Source organism: Caretta caretta, chromosome 15 (genome assembly GCF_965140235.1).
Source record: "Caretta caretta isolate rCarCar2 chromosome 15, rCarCar1.hap1, whole genome shotgun sequence".
NCBI classification, from domain to species: domain Eukaryota; kingdom Metazoa; phylum Chordata; order Testudines; family Cheloniidae; genus Caretta; species Caretta caretta.
This window is the reverse complement of record NC_134220.1, coordinates 26,017,216-26,041,531: the sequence shown is the minus strand read 5'-3', so window position 1 is coordinate 26,041,531 and position 24,316 is coordinate 26,017,216. Positions and strand designations below refer to the sequence as shown.

At 40.5% G+C, this 24,316-nt stretch overlaps 1 protein-coding gene across 5 annotated transcripts in view; it reads left to right on the top strand.

The window, feature by feature from the left end:
• The window catches only part of ATP2A2 (ATPase sarcoplasmic/endoplasmic reticulum Ca2+ transporting 2), a 79,262-nt gene extending 61,278 nt beyond the window's left edge, over positions 1-17,984 (top strand). For 3 of the 5 annotated variants that reach the window (XR_007352901.2, XR_007352900.2, XR_012665089.1), the window contains 8 exons: positions 463-798; positions 3,003-3,223; positions 4,381-4,583; positions 5,782-5,867; positions 6,308-6,441; positions 7,552-7,669; positions 7,842-9,393; positions 16,869-17,984. Coding sequence is in view for 2 of the 5 variants with exons in the window: in XM_075120051.1 (XP_074976152.1) it covers positions 463-798; positions 3,003-3,223; positions 4,381-4,583; positions 5,782-5,867; positions 6,308-6,441; positions 7,552-7,669; positions 7,842-8,111 (1,368 nt within the window). In the remaining 3 variants the exon portion in view is untranslated. Of the gene's footprint in view, positions 1-462; positions 799-3,002; positions 3,224-4,380; positions 4,584-5,781; positions 5,868-6,307; positions 6,442-7,551; positions 7,670-7,841; positions 9,491-16,868 lie in introns of those variants that run through there. The other 2 variants (XM_048821932.2, XM_075120051.1) reach the window with 2 other exon arrangements.
• The last annotated feature ends 6,332 nt before the right edge of the window (positions 17,985-24,316 follow it).

Sequence of the window (24,316 nt, the reverse complement as noted above, 5' to 3'; positions counted from 1 at the left end):
AACTTCCCAGTTCTGTTTCAGTTCCTTTCCTTCGTCAGTGTCTCTTGTAGTCTGCTTTTCAAAATGGTCTGGATTCAGACCATAGTACGAGAAATGAATATTTGAGGCAAGATACCATGAAGACTGAGTGTGCTGAAATACAGAGATGAGTCTGGAAGAGCCCCATAAGTGGGGAAAAAAAATCTGACTTGATATGCATGGCATACTTGTTGAACCTTGTCACATACTAGTTTTGAACAAACAGCGAGGGAGGGTTGGCGGGGGGTGGCGTGCAAGTTTATAGAGGCCTAAATTAAGTATAAAATTGTTGGATACTGTAGGATAAAAATGCTATTTTCCTTTTATAAACTAATGTTTGAGCTACTTTGGCTTGTGGTGAAAATTATTTGTGTACTGTCCTATCAAAGAAATAAAAGCATCTCCTAATATTTTGTGCTAAAGCTCAATGTCCTCTTGTCTCAGACCAATTTGACCTTTGTTGGCTGTGTGGGTATGCTGGATCCCCCAAGAACTGAAGTAGCCTCATCCATAAAGTTGTGTAAGAAAGCTGGTATTCGTGTTATTATGATTACTGGTGACAATAAGGGCACAGCAGTAGCCATCTGTCGTCGTATTGGTATCTTTGGAGAAGATGAGGATGTTTCTTCAAAAGCTTTTACTGGACGTGAGTTTGATGAACTTTCCCCAGCTGTCCAGAGAGATGCTTGCCTACATGCTCGTTGCTTTGCCCGTGTAGAGCCTTCCCATAAGTCTAAGATTGTTGAATTCCTCCAGTCTTTCGATGAGATCACGGCAATGGTAAGTAATTAGAAGCTTGCATGGCTTGTAAGAGATTTTACTTTTAAAACAAATTATATCCCATCAAACTAATGCCTAAATCTGACAAATTTCAGTTACTTTTTTTAACCCTGCCAATTACAGGCCGGTAAGCCTGACTTCAGTACCAGGCAAGCTGGTTGAAACTATAATAAAGAACAAAATTGTCAGACACATAGGTGAACATAATTTGTTGGGGAATAGTCAACATGGTTTTTTTTAAAGGGAAATCATGCCTCACCAATCTACTAGAATTCTTTGATGGGGTCAACAAGCATGTGGACAAGGGGGATCCAGTGTATTTAGATTTTCAGAAAGCCTTTGACAAGATCCCTCACCAAAGGCTTTTAAGTAAAGTAAGCAGTCATGGGATAAGAGGGAAGGTTCTCTCATGGATTGATAACTAGTTAAAAGATAGGAAACCAAAGGGTTGGAATAAATGGTCAGTTTTCAGAATGGAGAGAGGTAAATGGTGGTGTCCCTTAGGGGTTGTACTGGGCCCAGTCCTATTTAACATATTCTTAACTGATCTGGAAAAAGGGGTAAACAGTGAGGTGGCAAAATTTGTAGATACAAAATTACTCAAGATGGTTAAGTCCAGTCAGACTGCGAAGAGCTACAAAGGATCTCTCAAAGCGAACAAAATCTTGGGAATCATTAAGAAAGAGAGATAAGACAGAAAATATCATATTGCCTCTATATAAATCCATGGTACACCTACATCTTGAATACTGCATGCTGATTTGGTCACCCCATCTCAAAAAGGATATACTGGAATTGGAAAAAGGCAACAAAAACTATTAGGGGTATGGAACAGTTGCCGTATGAGGAGTGCTTAAGACTGGGACTTTTCAGCTTGGAAAAGAGATGACTGAGGATATGATAGAGGTCTATAAAATCATGACTGGTGTGGAGAAAGTAAATAAGGAAGTGTTATTTACTCCTCCTCATAACACAAGAACTAGGGGCCACCAAATGAACTTAATAGGCAGCAGGTTTAAAACAAAGTATTTTTTCACACCATGTACAGTCAACCTGTGGAACTCCTTGCCAGTGGATGTTGTGAAGGTCAGGACTATAACAGAGTTCAAAAAAGAACTAGATAAATTCATGGGCCATCAATGGCTATTAGCCAGGATGGGCAGGGATGATGGTGCCAGAAGTGGGGAATGGCTGTCAGGGATGGATCCACTTGATGATTATCTGTTCTGTTCATTCCCCCTGGGACACCTGGCATTGGCCACTGTCGGAAGACAGGATACTGGGCTAGAAGGACCTTTGGTCTGACCCAGTGTGGCCACTCTTATGCTCTTAACCTTGGAGGGACCATCCCTTGTATTTTTCCTAGTACAATGGGTAAAATAATCGCAAGTATTGGCTCATGGGAAAAAAATTTAGCCTGAAAAATTGGAATCAGTTTTAGTGATAGCTTTAATCAATTGCTCTTTCCATTTTTAGGAATGTTGTTCAGCAGTGCATTGTTCAGAAAATTACTTTAAAAATAATGTATCATGTGGGCATAATTCAGCATCAGAAATATCTTACTGGTTCACACCAAAACCTTGACAAAATATGGTACTTGTAACTTAGCCAGTTGGTAAAACTGGGCTTTTTCCTTCCTTCCCCCCCTTCCCCCCCCCCCTTCCCCGCAAGCATCTGAGCACATCTCTGATCTCTTAGGGAGATGGCAGTGCCTTTGATTTATAGCCCCAAGAGGTGGAAAATCAGCAAACTGTCTTTTGGTTTGGGCACTTAAGTGTATGGCCTGAAGAACTAAGATAGTTGATCTCAGAGTCAATTTTGTTAGACAAGCAAGGAATATTGTGTAATAGATTGTGGATGTATGGGTGGAGTAAATGGAGAGGTTTCTCTTGAACCCAGTTTCCTTGCACTTCAGCAATCAATGTCTGAACTAGTTACATTGTGTGTGTATTGTAATGTTCACATGTTGATTACAGGCATAATCTGAATAAGAGCACTGGAAACACTGTTGCTACTCAGGTCATCTTCTGTGTCTGTCAGTTCAATCAAGTTTAAACTTCCTCTCCTTCACCTTAAAGTCCCATCTCAATTCTGCACCTCCTTATTCACCCACTTTAGTTCCCCCCCCCCCCCCCCCCGTGTAAAATCCTCTTCCAGTCGCTGCATATAAGTTCCCATGTTTTCTATTAAACTTTGTATTTTAGACTGGTGATGGTGTAAATGATGCCCCTGCACTGAAGAAAGCAGAAATTGGGATTGCTATGGGGTCAGGTACTGCAGTAGCTAAAACTGCTTCTGAAATGGTATTGGCTGATGACAACTTCTCAACCATCGTAGCTGCTGTTGAAGAAGGGCGTGCAATCTACAACAACATGAAACAGTTTATCCGTTATCTCATCTCTTCGAATGTTGGAGAAGTTGTTTGGTAAGTTTTAAGAAGTGGTTGTTTTAATTTTGCGCTTCTGTAATGGAAGCTGGTCAATTTTAACTTCTAAATATTGCCAGATGCTATTTGGGGAACAGGTTTATTAGAAGTAATAACTATGTTTAAAAGAGAGGAGCATTGCAACGCATATAAATACTTCACTGTTTTGAGAAACTTCTATTCAGATGTTAAATATTTCAAAGAAATAATGAATATTTCCCAAATTCTAGTTTTGAGACTGTAATGTCCACTAATATAGGTCCTTAATGCTTCATTGTGGCAAGACTCCTATGAAACAGACAAATCCCCATTCTACAGTTGGGAAATCTAACACAAAAGTTGACTCTTTCCCAAGACCACAGAGTGAGTTGGTGGCAGAGCCAGGAATAGAGCCCAGATCTCCTGAGTCCCATTTTTGTATTTAAGCCATAAAACTCTCCTTTTTCCGAGGGCTTAATGTAGTGCAGGTTTTATTTTAACTCTGGTTTTGAATAGTGTAAAGTTCTCCTTCTGGTGGTGGTTGCTACAGATCCCTACTCCTGTAGATCTACCCTAAACCATGCTGACTCAAAGCCATAAAGGGAGGTTGCATGTATTCAAGGACTGGAGGATATCCAGTTCAATGGAACCTTGCCCCTCAGTTGTAGAATTACAGTACTTCTACAACAGTTGCAGGCTTTTAGGGAGGCACTGCAAGCCTCCCTTTATAGATGGCTTCAGGAAGTGGCTCCACTAGGGGAAAACTGCTTTTTAATGCTCCATCAGGTCCATTTGTTTTGCCACACAACTCAAAGACCATAGATCTGTAGAAGCAATATCCTCCAAGCACTCCAGAAAGCAGCCTAGTGCTTTGTGAGGGTTACTCCGGTAGAGAGTAATAAAACTCCTCAGTCTATCAAAACGAAATGCACGTACTTCAGAACTTTAAACATTATTCAATTATTGTTGGCTATAAAATGGCATGTACATTCCTAGCTATCTCAGTGTGAATATTTAGCTTCCAATATTAAATAGTGTTGCAATGAGAGACAGCATAAATTTTCCTTGCCATTTACTAAGGAACAGAATTATTTAACTACTAATCTACGATTAGTTTATTTATAATATGTTCTGTTTAACATGGCCAAGGACAATTTTGTACTTGTTCCTTTTTGTAGTATCTTCTTGACTGCTGCTCTGGGTTTCCCTGAAGCTTTAATTCCCGTCCAGCTGTTATGGGTAAATCTTGTAACAGATGGTCTCCCTGCCACTGCTCTGGGCTTCAATCCTCCTGATTTGGACATAATGGATAAGCCGCCCCGTAATCCTAAAGAGCCCTTAATCAGTGGATGGCTCTTCTTCCGGTACCTGGCTATTGGATGTGAGTAGCTCACTAGCTTTTGTTTTCAACTGTTTGTGCATGCGGAATGACTTACAGTAACTTGATTTGGAACTTGCATGGTCTTCAGTTATGTTTTAGGGCCTTGAAGGCTAGCACAGTGTACTGCTGAACTAGCATACTCCCTTCCATCTTTGTTCCAAAATGGTCACTTTTACCATTGTTGATCAGTTATTCAACAGATGTACCAATATTTTTAGTACATCTCCTGTAGTCCTAGTGCCCTTGTTTTAAGTCTTATTGGTATCGGGCAAAGCAGTGCATGTATGGGCTCCTTAATACTGTCACATCATGTGTTACTGCTGGTTCAAACTTAAACCTTTTATAATCCGATCTCAGAATGTAGGAATTATTGTTACATTGGCTCAGACCTGCGGCCCGTCTAGTCCAATATCCTGTCTATGGCAATGCCCAGTGCTACATGCTTCACAGGAAGGAACCCCACAATAGACATATGTGCTCAAGCTAAATTAGGATTCTCTGTCCAGAACACTTGTTTCCACCTAGCTAGCACATGCTCTCCTCTCCTACAACATTCACTTCCCCTTACTGTGACCCATTCCAATCTCTCCTTCTCCTCTCCACATACCCTCTTCCAGCTGAGGACAGGTTGGGATTGCTACTTAACTGTCTTCAGAGGTTGAGAAATGCAAGATGCTTGTTGACTTAGTAATGAAGAAGCCAGATCTGGAGCAGAAGGCTATCCACCTGGTATCTAGAACCTTTTTTCAATCAGCAAATGACAATGGTTTGGCCAAATCTGTCATGAACAGCTAACCAAATTGTTCTGCAGCACGTTCATATTTGCACTTTGTCTCTGTAGAACAGAGTTAATTACTCATACTTTTTTTTTTTTATTGGAAAGTGAGAAGTCAGGATTTATTTTCTGCTAAAGATATTAAATGTTTACTGATCACTTTCCAGAGCCATGACCATAGTTGAATTCTCTGTATGCCTTAAATTACATAAACACATGATCTTTACAGTTGGACAGATGCCAATTACAGTGACGTGGCCATTTAAAAGCAGATTCCTTCTACAGGAAATGGGCAAAGGCTACTCTGTGTCTGTCTGTGCGCCCAAGTGATGGTAGAGGCGGAAGTTCAAGTGAGGTTAACAAGACCATGTCATATGTACAATTCGTAATATAGAAAACCAAGTTATTTTTTTTTTCTTTAAGGTTACGTTGGAGCTGCGACAGTGGGTGCTGCTGCGTGGTGGTTCATTGCTGCTGATGGTGGCCCAAGAGTTACCTATTACCAGCTGGTATTATTCAGTTTAATTTACTTTAAAAAGCCTGCAAAAATATATAAACTCCTACTGAGTGTAATATAATATGTTGTTACTTACTGTATGCTCTACATTTTCATTTCAAAGAATAGCTGCAGAAGAACCGTCTTTAATTGTATTTAATAATCCTGCTTATTCAGAGTTTATAGCTATAAAAAGCTGAAAGAATACCAGACTTTCTCTAAACAGTTTTTGAAGGACCATAAGAGTCTTTTATGGGAAGATTTCTATACATATCAAATTAATGTGAATTGTTTGAATGAGATGAAGTCAAAAGTAATTCTTCCTGATGTTGGCCTCTACAGGCACAGGCTTGTATAATCCTAGTGCTGCACCATTCCACTTTAATTTTTTTGTAAATAGGTAATCATCACTGTTGGAAATAATGAGTGCTTGCTTGTTTTATTCTGTTGTAGAGTCATTTCCTGCAGTGCAATGAGGACAACCCAGATTTCACAGATGTAGACTGTGTGGTCTTTGAGTCGCCATATCCAATGACAATGGCACTTTCTGTTCTGGTCACCATAGAGATGTGTAATGCTCTCAACAGGTTAGTTATGTCTGAAGTAGAAAGCTGAGATTCACTTGGAGCTCTTTGCCTGAAATTATAAAGTTTTATATAGCATGTGTCCTTTCTTAATGCATGGACAGTTCAAGTAATAGACAACAGTGAGGCAATGGTGAATTCCTGAGTTTGTATATTGAAGGCCAGAGGATCGTTTTTCCTAGATCACATTTGAGATATTACCCTATAAGCAAAGAGGTATCATTTTAAATCCTTCAATTCACTCTTGGGACTTTGGTATTAGACTGCTAGAATATTTTCCACTGTTTAATTTAAGCCTCCTCAATCAGATTATCCCTCATATTTCTACTATAAAGTGATATCAAGGAGACCTAAAATAAGACTGTTTAAATATATGGGAAATAGTTTTTCCTGCCCTAAGGGAGCATGCCTCAGCTAATTAATACTAAATTATAAATGGAAACCTCTAAATAGCACAATATGCCAAGGGTATTTGAACAAATTGGAGGTCAGTTAAATTTAAAAAATACATCGTAACTTGAAACTTAAGGATGGTGCATTAGCTCTACATTTAAAATACTCTACATCTGAGATTTCTCTTCCTAAACTCCTATATTGCAGTACAAAAACCTCCTCTGATATAGCCAAAACTTACATAGATTGAACCTGCACAGAAAACGGATTTAAACAAGAGTGTTAGCATTTGTTAGATACGTTAAATAGCACAAGAATATTAAAATGGGCCTAATTGTAATCCTATATAAACTCTGTGCTAATTGAGATGGACAGTAATTTTAATTTAAAATGCAGTGTAATATTCAAAGCCGTGGAACCCTGTTAGCTCTTCGAAGTACATAGTATATTGCTATTTTACACCATTAGTCTAATAAACTTGTTAGAGTTTAGTAGCATTGTGTAACATCTTTTTATTTAATACAGCAACTAGTTACTTTAAAAACAGCCTTTAATAATCTGAACACTGATTAATGACCAAAAGTGTCAGCAGCCCCCTAACTGTCTTGTTCTTAAATACTCTTACCTCACAGGCACAGAATTATGGCCTGCTAAGATGCCTAATGTGCCTTGTTGTATGTCCTATTCTGATGTCTTACGTATGCATTGTTTCTGTTACAGTTTATCAGAAAACCAGTCCTTAATGAGGATGCCTCCATGGGAGAATATCTGGCTTGTGGGTTCTATTTGCTTGTCCATGTCACTCCATTTTCTTATCCTTTATGTAGAACCACTGCCGGTAAGTAAACTTGTTAATTGGGTGCAAGCTATGTGAAGAGACAAGAGTGGCAAAACTACTTGCCTGTAATGATGTCTTAAATTTCAAAAAAGAAAAAACAACACTGAGATTTTTTTTTTATTTATTTAGCGTGTATAAGTAAAAGGATCTAATATTGGCTTCTTTTCCACAGCTAATCTTCCAAATCACACCTCTGAATGTGACACAGTGGCTGATGGTGTTGAAAATCTCAGTACCTGTAATTCTGCTGGATGAGACACTTAAGTTTGCGGCCCGTAACTACCTGGAACCTGGTAAAGATTGCGAGAAGCCTGCCACCAAACCATGTTCTTTATCAGCATGCACCGAAGGGATTTCGTGGCCATTTGTGCTCATTACTATGCCCTTGCTTATCTGGCTTTACAGTACAGACACTAACTTTAGTGATATGTTCTGGTCTTGACTGACATAGTGATGATTTTACATAAAGATGTTTAACTTAATCAATTTTTTATGGTTTAAAGCAACTGTCGATTTCTGCTGAATTTTCACATGAACATATTTGCCGGTGATGGAGGTTTCATACTTTAGATTTTGTGTTTTTGCTTTTTCTGACTCCAGTGGGGGCAATATTTTCCTCTTTTATACACAACTAAAGTGTCCATTGACATGTACAGAGAACTAACACTATTTTATGCAAATATTTTTTTGTAGATGAAAAGCATGTACAGTGTTCTGTTTAATAGTCTATTCATCCTTGTAAAAAAAACAAAACAAAACTTTTTTTTGAGCCAGCGGACACTATCAAACTAAATTGGTAGCAGATTTTAGGGAGTGAATGTGTTTTCTAAAACTAAAAAAGCATGCAACTGTCTGTCTTTTGCATGATCATCTGAACTTAAGTTGATGTCAGTTTATTTTTTATTCATAAGCCGATTTTTCTGCACTGGGCAGAGAGTACTGCTACCTCAGTCAGTTTTTGTTTTGTTTTTTGCCCCTCCTTGTGCCCCCTCATCTTAGGTTCCTGACTATCTTGTTTACACCAGTCTTTGTAAGAGGTAGAGTATGCCTATTCATGCTTGTGCAGAAAATATAATTCCAGGTGGAACCTGCTGGGTTCTTCTGCCATCCCTTCAACACACGTAGTATTTTAAGGTTATTTATTTAAATGTCTAATGTATTTTATTATAACAAACCTTGTTTTGCCAGTGTTGCCCACTTTACCGAGGGGGGGAGAGGGGGCACTACTTCAGTCTAGTTTAAACTTTTAAATGGACAAAGAAAATTCTATTTCTTTTTTTTAACTCTAAAAGATGGCTTAAGTTCCGTTTTTAATACCTTATTTACGTGTGTCAGATGTTTTTCGGTCTCTTAGATCAGGGCTTTTGTAATGTGACCTGGAAAAAATAACTTGCACTGCATAGTTAGAAATTGGATTTCTTACACTTTTAGTTAGGGCATTGATCAGTTACACATTTTATGAGTTACTCTGCTGGCCTTGTTCTAGCCTGACTTAGAGAAATAACAAGCTCGTGTGTGTTTTTGTAAAATCTGTAAATAGCACATGACCAAATGAACATATTGTATAGAACTATTTTTATTTTAATGTAGCACTAACCAGCTTCATTATATTATGATAAATGTCAGAGCATGTTTTCAAATTCAGTCCTGTATCAATGTGTAAGTCATTAACCGTCCTAACTGTGGTGTTTTTCTCCAATGCCTTCCAACATTCATCGACTAAAGTGAGTATTTCTCTTCCATTTCACCATCCCAGTGGTGACTTGCTGTAAAATGGCATATGCTGTATACATGTCAAAGAATAAATAGTAATTTCCTTCATTCCATGCTGCGTCTTGTCGGACTCTGCTGTGCTACATTATTATCACCATTTTAGACTATGCATCCTATAGTATGAGGCCCAAATTATTGAAGCAAGTTGCTTTACATTCAGGATCACAGTGCTTTTCGGGACCAGCAGCTTCAGTGCAGCAAGAAATTAGAGCTCTTGCCCCATTTTTACCCCATACTTAGGTCAAGTCAACTGTAAGCTTTTTCAAACCCATTGACAGCTGCTGTCTAAATTTGATAACCAAGCATTAATGCAAAATATATTGATGCTTATGATCAAACATTGCTTTTTTTATTCTGAAGACATACACCCACCACAGAAAATGTGAAATGCTGCTTCCAAGCAGACTGTATCCATTCCAATTATGTTCTCAGGTACCTAGCGTGCTCACTTTGTAACAGAACAATCCATTTATTGTTTCCATTGAATGGAAATGCTTTCTTTGTACAATGTTCATGTGAAAAGACAAAAAGGAACATTCCTGTTAACCTCAGCCAGATTAGTGCGGAGCCCTTGAGAGCAGCATGGGGGGCAGAGTGGCTTTGTAAAATGGCAGACGGTGTGTTGGTTTAAATCTGTTGAAAAGTAGTGCCCAACTGCTATTAAACTTACTTTGTTGAAGGTACCTGATCCATTAAATCAAGGCACCAAAGAACTCTTGAGCTGCTCCAGAGGGACATGGAGAATGTCGGTTCCAGGCTTTCACTTGGCTTCAGATACAGAAGCTCAAATGTCCCCAAAATACAATAAATATAAAACAAAACCACTCTGAAATCACAGCACGAGTCCCACCTATTTGTTGTCCCTCCTATATGCAGACCAAGGGCTTGTCTACAGCGTGGCAACATGCATCAGAGGGTATAAATTGCAGAGCGCTCTGTACTGTTACACGCTTAACTGCCAGCGTAGACCTTGCTGACGTCCTCAGAGTTTCCTAGTGCGCAATGATTAGGGCCCTACCAAACTCCCAGCCTTGAAAAACATGTCCTGGACCATGAAATCTGATCTTTAGTGTGCTTTTACCCTATGCTGTACAGATTTCACAGGGGAGGTCTCTCTCAAATTGGGGGTCCTGACCCAAAAAGGAGTTGCAGGGGGGTTGCAAGGTTATTTTAGGGCAGTCATGGTATTGCCACCCTTACTCCTGCTCTGCGGCCTTCAGAGCTGGGCAGCCAGAGAGCGGTGGCTGTTGGCCAGGTTCCCAGCTCTGAAGGCAGCGCCGCAGCAGCACAGAAGGAAGGCTGTCAGTACTATACCCAGGCCACCCGTACTTCTGCGCTGCTCTCTTCAGAAGTGGGCGTCCAGAGAGTGGTAGCTGCTGACTGGGAGCCCAGCTCTGAAGGCACAGCCGTTGCCAGCAGCCGCGCAGAGGTAAGGATGACCTGGTATTTCCACCTTTACTGCTGCCTGCAGAGCTGGGCCCTCAAAGGTGGCAGTGCTGTACCAGGCCATCCGTACTTCTGCGCGGCTACTGGTGGCGGCTCTGCCTTCGGAGCTGGGCTCCCAGTCAGCAGCCACCGCTCTGGCCGCCCAGCTCTGAAGGCAGCACCGCTGCCAGCAGTAGCGTGGGTAGGAGTACTACAACTCCCCCTACAATAATCTTGTGGCCCGCCCCCTCACAACTCCTTTTTGGGTCAGGATCTCTACACCGGCATGAAATTTCAGATTTAAATAGCTGAAATGAAATTTTACGATTTTTTAAAATCCTATGATCAAGAAATTGACCAAAATGGACCATGAACTTGGTAGGGCCTTAGCAATGATGTAGTCCTGTTTGAAATCGTACTAGTTAACATGCGCTAGGAACCTTTTTTAAGGTGTGTCAGCAGAGGGTACATAGGGCAGTTAGACTGCAGCACTGTAGAGCACTCTACAGTTTACACTCTTCTGGTGTGCTCTGGTATGCCCTGTAGACACAGCTTCAGTGTGCCAGCAAAGCCTCTTCTTTTTAGTGTCAGTGGCTCACTGTGGGGTGTTACATCAGATCAGTGTCATCTGGTAGGAGAGTACAGGTCCCTGAACACTTAACTAATGTACTTTTTAGTTTGGGGCTGAATGCCCTTAGTGTGGCTGATGGAAGGATCTCTCCTTGCAGTGGGATGCACATCCTTCCCAAGAACTAGTGACTTACACTGCCCCCTGGATGTAGTTGTAAACCTAGAATGCCTTACCAGGACTCATGATTCAGAAGGGAGTAGTTGCTTCTTGGAAGACAGGGAACAATTTCCACAGCAACTTCCCTAATATAGGAGATGATATTCTCTGGATTGTGCCTTTAAGGCACACACTGTCACTAAAACCACTAATATGGACTGCCTTCTTATAATTAAAACTACAATTAATTAACTCCATTTGCTAAAGTTGAACTTGATGTTATAAAGGTATTTAGTTATAAAGACAGGGCCTGTTTCCAGAAATGTTATCTGCACCCAGAGCTTCAGGGGGAGCTATAGGTTTTAAACCTTTGGAATGTCAGATCCACAAATCCTGGAACAAGGGGCACACAAAATCCAAGCATTTTAAGTACAAGCCAGTGGCAGTGGGTTGTGGTTACATGTGTAACTTCAGGAATACTATCGATATTAAAACTTTGCTTTTGGGACTTTTCCATCTATTTCACTAAACCATCTGCTGAGCACATGACTTGCTTTTACAGAAATTAATAGGCCATGAAATTGTTCTGATCACTTAAAACTAAATCCATTTGAGGTTTGTGTGTGTGTGTGTTTTGGTGTGGGGGGGGGGGGAACAACATTTAAGATTTTCTGTAGTGTCAGCATCTTTAATATTTAGATGTTAATAGCAAAACTTGCCTTTTTCCTTTAAATATTGTGAATTTAAATAGTGCACCAACAGTGAACATTTTAAGGGCTGCAAAGATTGTCCAGTTCAAAACAAGGACTTTGAAAGGTTGGTTTGGTGGTTGTTTTTTGGAAGCTTCTGTCTCTGAAGCAGACCACCCACCATCTTAATGCATCTCCAAGGACCAACTTGCATGATTTTAGAACCAGCAACCCTGCTGCTGCACAGAGATCATATAAAACTAGGCACTTAAGGATGAAGGCAGGAAATCTGGATTGCAGGCTGAACAGAGGGGAAAAAACCTGGGTAGACTTGAACTTTTTCTTTAAACCTGAGGCTCTAAGCTCTAGCAATATAACTGTTAGGGACATCTAAAGTTGGAGCATGCAAGCACAATTCAATGAGTAGTAAGCATTAATTGTGAAAAATTATACTTGAGGCAAGTGCAGATTCTACCCCATCTCTGCTATTTCAAAGGCAGCTGCTATTAAAGCCTAAAGAATCTTACCCTCTATCCTTCCAAGAGTTGTCACCAGAGATGGACTTAAGCTGCTTGAGGCCTAGACCTGCCAAGCTTCAAGGTCCATCAGACTGATTCTTCCTTCTGCCGGATGAACGTTTGCCTTCATCCTCCTGAATGAGCCAGCTCAAGCAGATGCCCAACTTGGAGCTACTGTATGTCTACAGCCTCTGACCCTGGGCTTCAATTTTTAAGATGCTTCCTTAATCCACACTTGACAATGCACAAGTTAATCTTTAAAATAACTTTTGAGCAGCCTGAAATAACAGGATGGCTCAAAGCTGCTTGAATGCTGAATTAGAAAGAGAGACTTTAAGATACCATAGTGAACTATCCTGACTCACTGGCAGCCCAATTTCCCTTTGCAAGTGTTGCACAGGGAGCAAAAGTGTAGCGTAAGGAATCAGTGAGGAAGAAAGGAGGGACTCGCGTGACTACAGTGTTCCTCTCTAGCTAACTATAAAGTAGGGCTGTCAGGTGATTAAAAAAATTAATCACAATTCATTGCACTGTTAAACAGAATAAATATTTTTGGGTGTTTCCTACATTTTCAAATATATTGATTTCAATTACCACACAATACAAAGTGTACAGTGCTCATATGATATTTGTATTACATTTTTCAATTCACCTCCTACAAATACTGTAGTGCAATCTCTTTAGTATGAAGTGCAACTTATAAAGGTAGAATTATGTACAAAAAATAACTGCATTCAAAAATAAAACAATGTAAAACTTTAGCACCTACAAGTCAACTCAGTCCTACTTCTTCAGCCCGTCGCTCAAACAAGTTTGTGTACATTTGCAAGGAGATAATGCTGCCCGCTTCTTATTCAGGTTACCTGAAAGTGAGAACAGGCGTTCTCCGGCACTGTTGTAGCTGGTGTTGCAAGATATTTACGTGCCAGATGCACTAAAGATTCATTTGTCCCTTCATGCTCCAACCACCATCCATGCCGATGACGGCTTCTGCTCAATAACGATCCAAAGCAGTGCACACTGACGCATGTTCATTTTCATCAGGAGTCAGATGCCACGAGCAGAAGGTTGACTTTCTTTTTTGGTGGTTCGGTCCTATAGTTTCTGCACTGGAGCGTTGCTCTTTTTAGACTTCTGAAAGCATGCTCCATAACTCATCCCTCTCAGATTTTGGAAGGCACTTCAGATTCTTAAACCTTGGGTCAAGTGCTGTAGCTATTTTTAGAAATCTGACATTGGTACCTTCTTTGCATTTTGTCAGATCTGCAGTGAAAGTGTTCTTAAAAATGAACATGTGCTAGGTCATCATCCAAGAGTGTTATAACATGAAATATATGGCAGAATGCAGGTAAAACAGAGCAGGAGACATAGAATTCTCCCCCAAGGAGTTCAGTCACAAATTTAATTAACACATTTTTTAATGAGCATCATCAGCATTAAAGCATGTCCTCCAGAATGGTGGCCAAAGCATGATGTATGAATGGAAATATGAATGTTTAGCATATCTGGCACATAAATACCTTGCAATGCCAGTTACAAAAGTGCCATGCAAACACCTGTTCTCACTTTCAGGTGACATAAATAAGAAGCCAGCAGCATTATGTCCCAGAAATGTAAACAAACTTGTTTGTCTTAGCAATTGGCTGAACAAGGAGGAGGACTGAGCGGGCTTGTAGGTGCTAAAGTTTTACATTTTGTTTTGGAGTGCAGTTATGTAACAATCTACATTTGTAAATTGCACTTTCATGATAGAGATTGCACTACAGTACTTGCATGAGGTGAATTGAAAAATACTATTTCTTTTTTACAGTGCAAATATTTGTAATAAAAATATAAAGTGAGCACTGTACACTTTGTATTGTGTTGTAATTAAAATCAATATTTGAAAATGTAGAAAAACGTCCAAAATATTTAATAAACTTCAATTGGTATTCTATTGTTTAACAGTGAGATTAAGAGTGATTAATCAATTTTTTTGAGTTAATCGCATGAGTTAACTGCGATGAATTGACAGCCCTACTAAAAAGCAGTATTGATATGCTTGGATCTTGTCTCTAGCCGAAAGAATCATGCTAGACCTGCAGGAAGAGAAGTGGAAAGGGTTCTGACAACCACAACGGAATAGCTTAGGCAAAACTAAGTTGCATTACTTCTCAGAAAGTAGAATTTCTTGCCAAAATTTAAACTTTCATATTAGAATTCCTTTTGAGTCCCAACTACCTGGGTTATCTTGGGGGAGCAGATCAACTGCACGTTTATTTTTCTGGAAGAGAAATTTCCACATTCTTTCTAACTGAATTTGGTAGATTTTGTAGTGGGGAGAGGGAAGGAAATAGGTACAGGTCTGTGAAGTGTTCACTCACAAGGGATCCATTTAACATATTTCATAATCTCATATACAAATATCTTGTTGACGCTTGTTAGTAGTTAGCTGCAAAGTAACTTGCATTTCCCCTTTCCAGGCTCTGCACGGGTGTTTCTTTGAACATTTCTGTGCTTTTTGATTCTGCTTCCATTTTCCTTTTCACACTTCTGAGCTTTCTCCATTGTCAGCTACTGCACCCTAGGTTCCTTAATGCTCTCCTTTGGTAATCTTAATTTTTTTGATCCCTGATGCATGAGGGGCATAGGGGAACCTAGGTTTGTAGCAGGCCAGGTGAAAGACAGCTGGATGAAAGATGTGCCTTTCTAAGGCTTATGCTGGAAAAAAATTCATCAAAATCTGAAAGCAACCCCTTTGGTTGGGACAAGAGTACCCTCTGTGGGATGCTGAAAATCTTACTTAATGCTGCTTCTAGCTAGAGGGAAGATGCATCCGAACAAGTCACTTCACCAGCATCTAGTCTAGGGCTACTCTGATGTCTTGATAGTGTGGACTCTTCTCACTATTTCCTTTCAATAATATAGGCTATCCAAAGAGCGATTCCTGACCATATTTAAATGGGTGCTTTATTTTACCTACACAAATGCAAGATGAATGGTATCTGATTACTTTAGATAACACTTCAGGAGACCAAATGTGGAAGATACTGTATAAAACAATTCCATTTACAAAAATTGCTATATGGCTAATGTTTGTCAGACGGCTGTTGCATAAAAATGTAAATGTAAGAAAATGAGGTTTTAATCTGTGGTGATAAAATGCAGTACAGCAGTCCTCTAGCTTCTTCCAAGAACACAGCTGATAAATGGTATATAATGGCAAACAGCTCAAACAGGAAGGATGGTGGAATTTGCTGAGATGGGAGGGGGAAAGAGGTAAATCTGATACAAAATTGTCTGTTTCTCTTGCACTAGTCTCATTTACCTTTTGCACTTCTAACCATTGTTTCCCTAATCTCTGCTAATCACAGCTTTAATTGCATTAATATGAAGCATACTCTGAAAAATCTTAGCAGCATAACCTATAATGTACAGGGGCTAAGTGCAGTCATAAGAACTCTGTAGGGAATTAGAGTATATACAGGGTAAAGCAGTCATTTTATCACAAACCCTCTTGCCTATATAGTTTAATGACTTCTTCCAGAATTAGTTGCATAACCTGGATAATTAAAGGGACATTTTGGTCAACTTTGAGCCAAAGCTTACTTAAAAAAAATATAATTTCAAAAAGTTGCTAGAGACATTTCCATGACAAACTTTAAAAACAAAAAAAACAACTTTAAAATTCATGCAGGGGTGAGTTCAGATATTAAAACCTTAAGTCAGTGCATAAGAACCTGAAAGTGAAAAGAGCCTTGTCTATTTCCATTGGCTAGACAGAGAAATAAAAAACTACATGAAAGTAAATTAGGTTTTAATTATTTCACCTTCAATCTTTTGGTGACAAATGCTGGCTCTCTTGAAGTCCATGGGAGCTTTGTCACAGATTTCAATAAGGCCAGGATTTCACTCAAGGTGTTTAAGCTTAGGTTTTTTAAACCTGACAGTGTCCTTTCAATTAAAACATCAGTTATCCAACTTAACATTCTCTCTTCTCTCACTATTGATCTTACAAGTCTTGCTTTTATAATGATATAGCATTAGTCATCCTTTCACTAACTGATGCCTTTTTCTTTCCTTTTCAGCAATGCTGGAGTAATCACTTCCTAAACAATTTTGCAGAAATGTAAGGTTGTTTTGTTGCGTGCATGTGTCTTACCAACACATCTGGCAAAACCTCTGCATGTATCATGTAAAAAACAACAAAAACCTGCTTTCCCTAAAACAAAACTCATTGTGTGCTCTGTGGAGGAAATGTGTGGTACCATTAGGGCTTCAGTTATACAAATGTACAAATGTGCAATATAGCTTAACAAATCAGGAAAAAACTCTCCAGAGAAGTTTGGTTTCTTTGCTGCATGGAGAAGACTGTTTATTCTTAAACATTAGGCCAAAAGTAAGGATCTGTCAGCCAAGTTTCCATATTTCTCTGTATAAAATGTATAATAAACTAATGCATGCCTTCAGTTGTAAGTAGCCAAATCTTTCTGTATTGTATCATCTAAACATACTACTTTATGAACAGCTATGTACAATATGCTATACTATTTATAAATTCAGTAAAAAAATACTGATGTTGAATGTTTAAACTGTAAGCCTCCAGTTCATAACTTCAGATTTTTTATTTTTTGTGTGCAAAGATACCTCTCTTGCACTAATGTAACTTATTTAATTAAATCTAAAAGCAGTAGACAGATGTTGGTGCAATACAAGTGTTTGTGTGATGCATTTCTCTAAAAAAACCAAAGTGTCAGTTATAACAACTGCATGTGACCTTTAGAAGTTGTTAATAAGATCAATTGTCTATTTCAATGCTGACAGGAATAAGCATCACACCCAATTTCATTGTTCAGGTCAATAAATTTATTCTACAATACCTACTTGGCGTGTTATTTGATGCACTTTGTTTTCTGCAGGTATAAGTGTACATACTTCAGCACTGTCTTATACTAATGCCAGGATGACAATTACTAGCAGCAACAGCATTGCAATCTTTCCTACTAGAACTATGCAGATGCCAGCTGCTCTTCCTGCAGTATTGACCTCCTCGCTGGTGTGATTTTTTTTTTCCCTCTGTGCAGGGGCTAGTGTGTAGTTAAGGGACACTGTCGAGTACTTTGATCACTTAATTTTTTTAAATGCTCTCCATTGTTTGTAAAAACCCTCTGAGAAACTTCAAAATAAATGTTTTTCCCAATGAATTTTTTACTTGTTGGTCCTTTTCTGTCTTGCAAATAAGGATTATCCTTGGCCACTAATATTCCCCATGATCCACAGATTAAGGCCAAAAGGGTTCCTTGTGATCAATTGTACTTGCCCTCTAGCCACCAGCTGACTCTATGACCTATGAAACTCTTGCCTCAGCCAGCTGGATTCCTAGCTTCAATTTGTGTGCTCACACCAGCCATTATCTCAACTAGTCTTGGCCTCCACCAAACTAGGATTCAAGGCTATTAAAGAATCTAGCTCTCCCAAAATGTCCTAGAATGGCCTGCTGCCAAGCCAACAAACCAGGCAACATTAGAAAGACCAAGGGGTAAAGGGAGAGTGTTTCCTTCTCTAAGGCAGTTTCCAAAATGAGCTTCAGTAACCTTTTAAATGTAATGCCCCCTAATCTCCATTGCTTGACACTCCAGCCCATCACTAGCAAGGCTAAACAAATGTGATTTTTATTATTTGGGATTTTGCAGTTCAAACAGTGCAGTGTTTAAAGCTTTACAACCCTGAGATCACACTGTTCCAATAATACTTGTTATAAAATTCTGCAAAACTCTTGGGTACATTTTTAATACATAGGGAGACTTTGAAATAAATTGTTAGCAGTCCCTCTGCTTATGGAAATATTTCCTACTATGGTAGTGTTGTTGTCAGTACATTGAGCACTATAATTCCAGTTCCTGGAGTTAGAAAACTGACAGTTCATCCCTCAGCTCTAATCTACAAACTGTCTGTCTTCACTCTCCTCTCCTGTATAAACTAATTTCAGAGCACACAGATATATCATTGCATCTAATAGATGCTTCCAAGTTGCTACATTTCTAATACATTGCAGTTACACAATGCCTTTCAATCAAGGATCCCCAAAGGTGAAACTAAAGCTAACAGGCTAGATTACTTGGTTAAGGTAACTCAAGATCTGACTGCTGTCTTGGCTGGACTAACTCCCAGGCTGATGTTAAACTCTAGATTGTTTCTTCCTTACCACTTAGTTCCAAAGACAAGGATCACAGTTTGTTAAATAAAAACTGCTGTAAGTGACACACGTGTGGTACCCCAGTGAGATGTATCCATTCAGGACTACCATCCCTGGATGGCTTGGACAGGACTGATCAGTAGGTGAGATGTGGCAGTCCCTTTTTACACCTGGGCCCTCTGACTAGTACCACACATAGACAGGACACACTTGAAAAGCTAGTTGCCAGTACTACAATGGGTGCCACACACAAGAAGTCCTTATACTGAAGACAGCTGGTTCAAAATCTACACTGCTATTGTTATGGCAAGTTACATTCCAAACATCACATCAACATTCTTACAGATAGACACCAATCTGCTGACCAGAACAAGATTGTCAAACTTTTCAAATTAAATGCTTTTAAAACAAGTTAAAAATAAATGTTAGCTGTAGCCCTCATACTTTGAGTCCCATGTATTTTTAACTAGCTCTAACTCACGAAAAGTTATTCATATAAATGCAGAGAATGCACTGACACGTGCTATCAAAAGGCTAGCGAGGCGGCTGGATGCCTAGCACTCAGAGCCACAGTGAGCATGGTAAAAGATGCTTACATAACTCAGCCTGACTCATTCCAATAGTTGATCCCACCACATGCTGCCACTGGGCTGGGTTTTGGTCACATGAGACACAATAGAAGCTGAGCAATAATTAACTGTAAAACAGTCTGAAGGGGGTGAAGTTCATCTCAGTGCAAAGATCACACCACACTATATCCTAAGGGCTGAACAGAAGCCTGGTGTGTCCTCTCCACAGGGGTGAGTTTCACTTTATAGCACTGGCTCTCAACCAGGGGTACCTGTACCCCTGGGGTATGCAGAGATCTTCCAGGGAGCACATCAATTCATCTAGATACTTGCCTCATTTTTTCAACAGGCTACACAAAACTAACGAAGTCACTACAAACTAAAATGTCATACAATTAGTTATTTATATGGCTCTACATACTATACACTGAAATGTCAGTGCAGTATTTATATTCCAATTTTATAATTATATAGTAAAAATGAGAAAGTCAGCCATTTTTCAGAAACAGTGGGGCTGTGACACTTTTGTATTTCTATGTCTGATTTTGCAAGCAAGTTGTTTTTTAGTGAGGTGAAACTTGAGGGTATGTAAGACAAAGACAGCTGAAAGGGGTAGAGTAGTCTGGAAAGGTTAAGAGTCACTGCTTTATAGAACTGAAAGTCACACGTGAACCTTGGATTGGGGGACAGAGGGGAGGAGGTGGTAAAGTTTAGAGATTGTCTCAGGCCTCAACCAACCAAAATGCAGACAGAATTTCCCTGGAAAGTTGAAGGGAGGAGAGAGGCAGGAGGAAGCAGTACTCCCCTTTGGTGTGTTTAGCTTTGGTCAGGGTCTTAAACAAATTAGAAATCTTTAGCATTTTACCTATATTAACCGTTAAGTAGGACGCAAGAAAATCTAGCACTGCTATACCAGCCTGGCCTAATGCAGAGTCCCCCATACATTACATCAGACTGCCTTACAGAGCAAAGATTCACCATCTCTGATTATCAAGTGCCTACTACCATAGCATTTAAACCCCAAATAAGGTCTTCTCCAAATTATTTGCTCCCTGTGCTAGTTTCAGTCAAGGCTCTGTCCTCAGGCGACACTAGCAGTAATGTGGAACTGCCCCTTTCCATTGGCATGAGGACTTTTGGAGAAACGATAACCAGCAGTTAAAACTAGAGCTTGGGGAAGTTCTTTTTTTGACAAGTTGCGTAACGGCATTTTTTGGCAACTAGTCAAGCTGGGTGAGGTCATCATCGCTTGTGCTGGTGAAAGAGACGAGCTTTATTGCAGCTCAGTAGCTCAAAAGCTTGTCTCTTTCACCAACAGAAGTTGGTTCAATAAAATATGACCTTACCCACCCCGTCTCTTGAATATCCAGGGTCCAACATGGCTTATATCACTGCAAATGAAAAATGCAGTTGTCAACCAAAACTACTCATGAATTCTACACAAATTCACCAGATATTTTCATCCAAAAATGTGGGAGAAGGGCTAGATTCAGAAGGGGAGTTACATGCCATTCACAAAACTGAGGTGAGGTGGTGGGGGTGCCCCCCTTCTATTCCAGTGGCTGGAGCACTCACCCCAGAGATGGGAGACCTGAGTTCAAGTCCCCCTCGGTGTGAGCTGGAGCAAGGAGTTTTATTTGGGTTTTCCACAGCCTGGGGGAGTGCTCTAACCAACGGCCACACGGTCCTTAGGGGCAGGTCTCAGTCTCTCCTGTTGAAGCGGTTTGGTGTTGTATAAATAAATATTAATTGTAACAGCGACAGGAACCAGTGTATCCCCATCCACACAAGTGCCCTGCCACCAGGTTATAGTCTCTCTTAGTCCCCAATTAACTATTTCTATGGAACAGAACAGTTTCCACAGCAGTGATTAAGAACCCCACCCTAGACTACACTACAGCCCAGTGGGTAGGACACTCACTTGCAATAGGTAGTTCAAGTCCCTGCTCCCAAGGAGGCAGAGTGGGAATTTGAAGCTGAGTCTCCTACGTCCCTGGTCAGGAGCAATATTGCAGTAGGACAGACAGGCAACACCTTCACTTGGACATGCCAGTCACAAAACTCAGAGTGTTCTTTGCTTTTCATACCAAACAAGAGAGGTTATTAAAAATGCCTGAAAACAAAAAGTGGAAAATCACTTTTGTTCTGACGTGCTGAGAAAAGCCAAAATGTTTTAATTGTGTGCCAATCTAATAATTTTTTTTCCAGTGCAGCCAGCAAACTGAAAAAATGATTCTTCACACAGCTTTAGTTAAGACCACAGAGGGGAGTCAAGGATTCTGACTAGAAAACTTGCACACAAGGGTTATTTGGACAAAAGGGACAGGTTCAAGACTGGCCACAGGGGAGATTAAATAAACCAAGTAGGTCACATCCGTAAGCCTGCTGAAAGTGATCTCATGCTTTGCTGGAGTTCACCTTAAAAAGAAGGGCTACAGCGTGTTCTATTTTAACACCCCATGCCAGCAAGATCTGTGGCGCACTGTGTCCTGGTTTGCTACTGCAGGAACAAACTGCAAAAGTAGTGCCAGATTCTGTCTCCTCTAGTCCTGTCCATTCCATGCTTGTGTCCAGGTAAGAGTTAGAATGGGGAAGGGGAACTGAATAGATCAGGGGATTTGGAACAGAACACTGGAGCTCTTCCCCCTCTAACTTGCCAGCTCAAACAAAGCCTGTCTTGGTAGCGATCAGATGTTACCACGGAACCATAGGGCTGCTTAGCTGCCTTTGTGACATTAACATGGGAAGGCACAGCCAGTTCAGCTAACAGGTGCCTGCACCATAAATTGGCTCCCTTGGTATCAGTCTCTGTAGAGCTGCGGAGGATTGAACAAGTTGCGGTGACAGAACTATCCTCCCCTGCCCCCGACCAGAGTAGTTCAAGGTTAAAGGACAATAGCAGGAGAAAGTAGGGGAAGCTGGCATAGCCACAGCCTCTTTGGACCTGCTCTAAACAGAGGAGTTTTCCTTTCTGTAAAGGTAGTTCTCGGGAAGGCAAAGCTGCCCTCTGGAGCTGGTTAAAGGGCTGAATTTGAGAGAATTTTATTCTACTGCCTTTAGAAGCGTAACAGCTGAGCCTGAGGGGCGGAAAGCTCATTGTACAGGCAACCTGAGCTCCTATGTCACATGTGCATAGGTCACAACTGTGAGCCTGCAGGAGTCATCTGTGCCCCTGTAAATTCAAAGCATAACTCTGAATGATGGACAGATAGGCCATTGCCAACGAAATGCTTCACATTGTCCAGTTCATTATAGTCTGTCTCTCTCTCGGGTTAGTTACTGGAGGCAAGTTGAGAGGCAACCCTAATAAATGGAAAACAAATTTGGGAACCACAACAAAAGCCGTAAGCCGCATGCTGTTGACGCAGGTGGCAGGCTCACTTTTTCCTACACAATGAAGTCAAAGAATATTGCTTAATAATGAAGCAAGATAATATCACAGGCAAGCCATAAAACACGCAGCAAGCTGGTGCTTTAGTATCCAAGTCATACAAATTCAACACGTTCGGATGGCAGAAGAGGGAACATGTCAGTCTCGCTCCTGTGCCCTGCCCAGTAATCATTGGGGCAGGACGCCCTCCACAGAGTTTATAAACTTTGAAGAACATTTTTTTTTCCACGTGAATTGCATGCTGGTAAAAATCTCCAGATTACTGCTCCTAGTCCCTAAACACACCCACACACATAGGGAGCCTCCCCTGACCTCCATCTCTCTCTCAAACGTGCCTCCACCCTGACCCGGAAGGACTACCTCCGGTGGGAGCGAATAGTTCATTGGACATTGCCCTACTGAACCCTGGCACTAACCCAGCCATGGGGGTGGAGTTCTTTAACTTCCCAGGGAGTCCTGCCAAAGATTCTGTTTTGCCACATTTCCACTAGCAATTTTAGTACTGCATTTTTACAGTGGCATCCTTGTTGTGGATGCAATTTAATTTTGGGCCTAAATTACAGGCACAAGTCTTACAATTAAGAAATCTCAGTCTCTGATTTGTGTGCACAATAGGCTGCTTTCGATATCTCAGTGGGAGGGTGTGCACCCATAATGATTGGCAGGGACAAAGCTACAATTGCACTTCATTGCAGACACAAACCTATGCCCACAAGAAAGAGGGCAGGTATTAGAAGCCTGGCCCTTAATCCAGAAGGCAGTGAATTACTGTGGGCAGATTTTTCTGCATTCACTTTTTGATCTTTCCTTGAGATCCAGTGACCTTTGCCCCTCCTAGTGCAGAAGAGTTTAGTGTAACCAGTGTCTTTACAAGCTATACATTGAGAGCCTCTATGCTTCAGTTTACAATACCAGCACTGGGCTCAAGCTATCGGCGTTTAAAAATTGCCCTAGCCCTTGCTCCTTGTACGCACCTTGGGAGGTTTATTATTAAAAGGTGCTAAACAAAGACTGCTTGTAGGTAAGGGAAGTAGCAATTCCAAAGCCCAAACTCCCCATGTGTAAATGCGTCGTGGAAATCTTTCACTGTGCAAAAGAAATCTATCTGATCAGTGAAAAATTCCCTGCAGTTCAGACTCAGTCAACTTGTCAATACCTGGAGCAATAGGAGGTGCATAAAAATGAGGCCAAGTTTCCAAAGCTCCCAGATCCTGTTACAGCTTGTCCTCCAAGTTATAAATTTGCTGCAGCGGAACTATGGAGCTTTGCTTTAAGAGGCTGCACAATTACCAGCCACACCCAGGTGTTACATCACTCAGGCTCTGAAGTAATGCAACAAAAGGCGAGGTGCACATGACTGAGCAGGCCCTGGAAATTCTG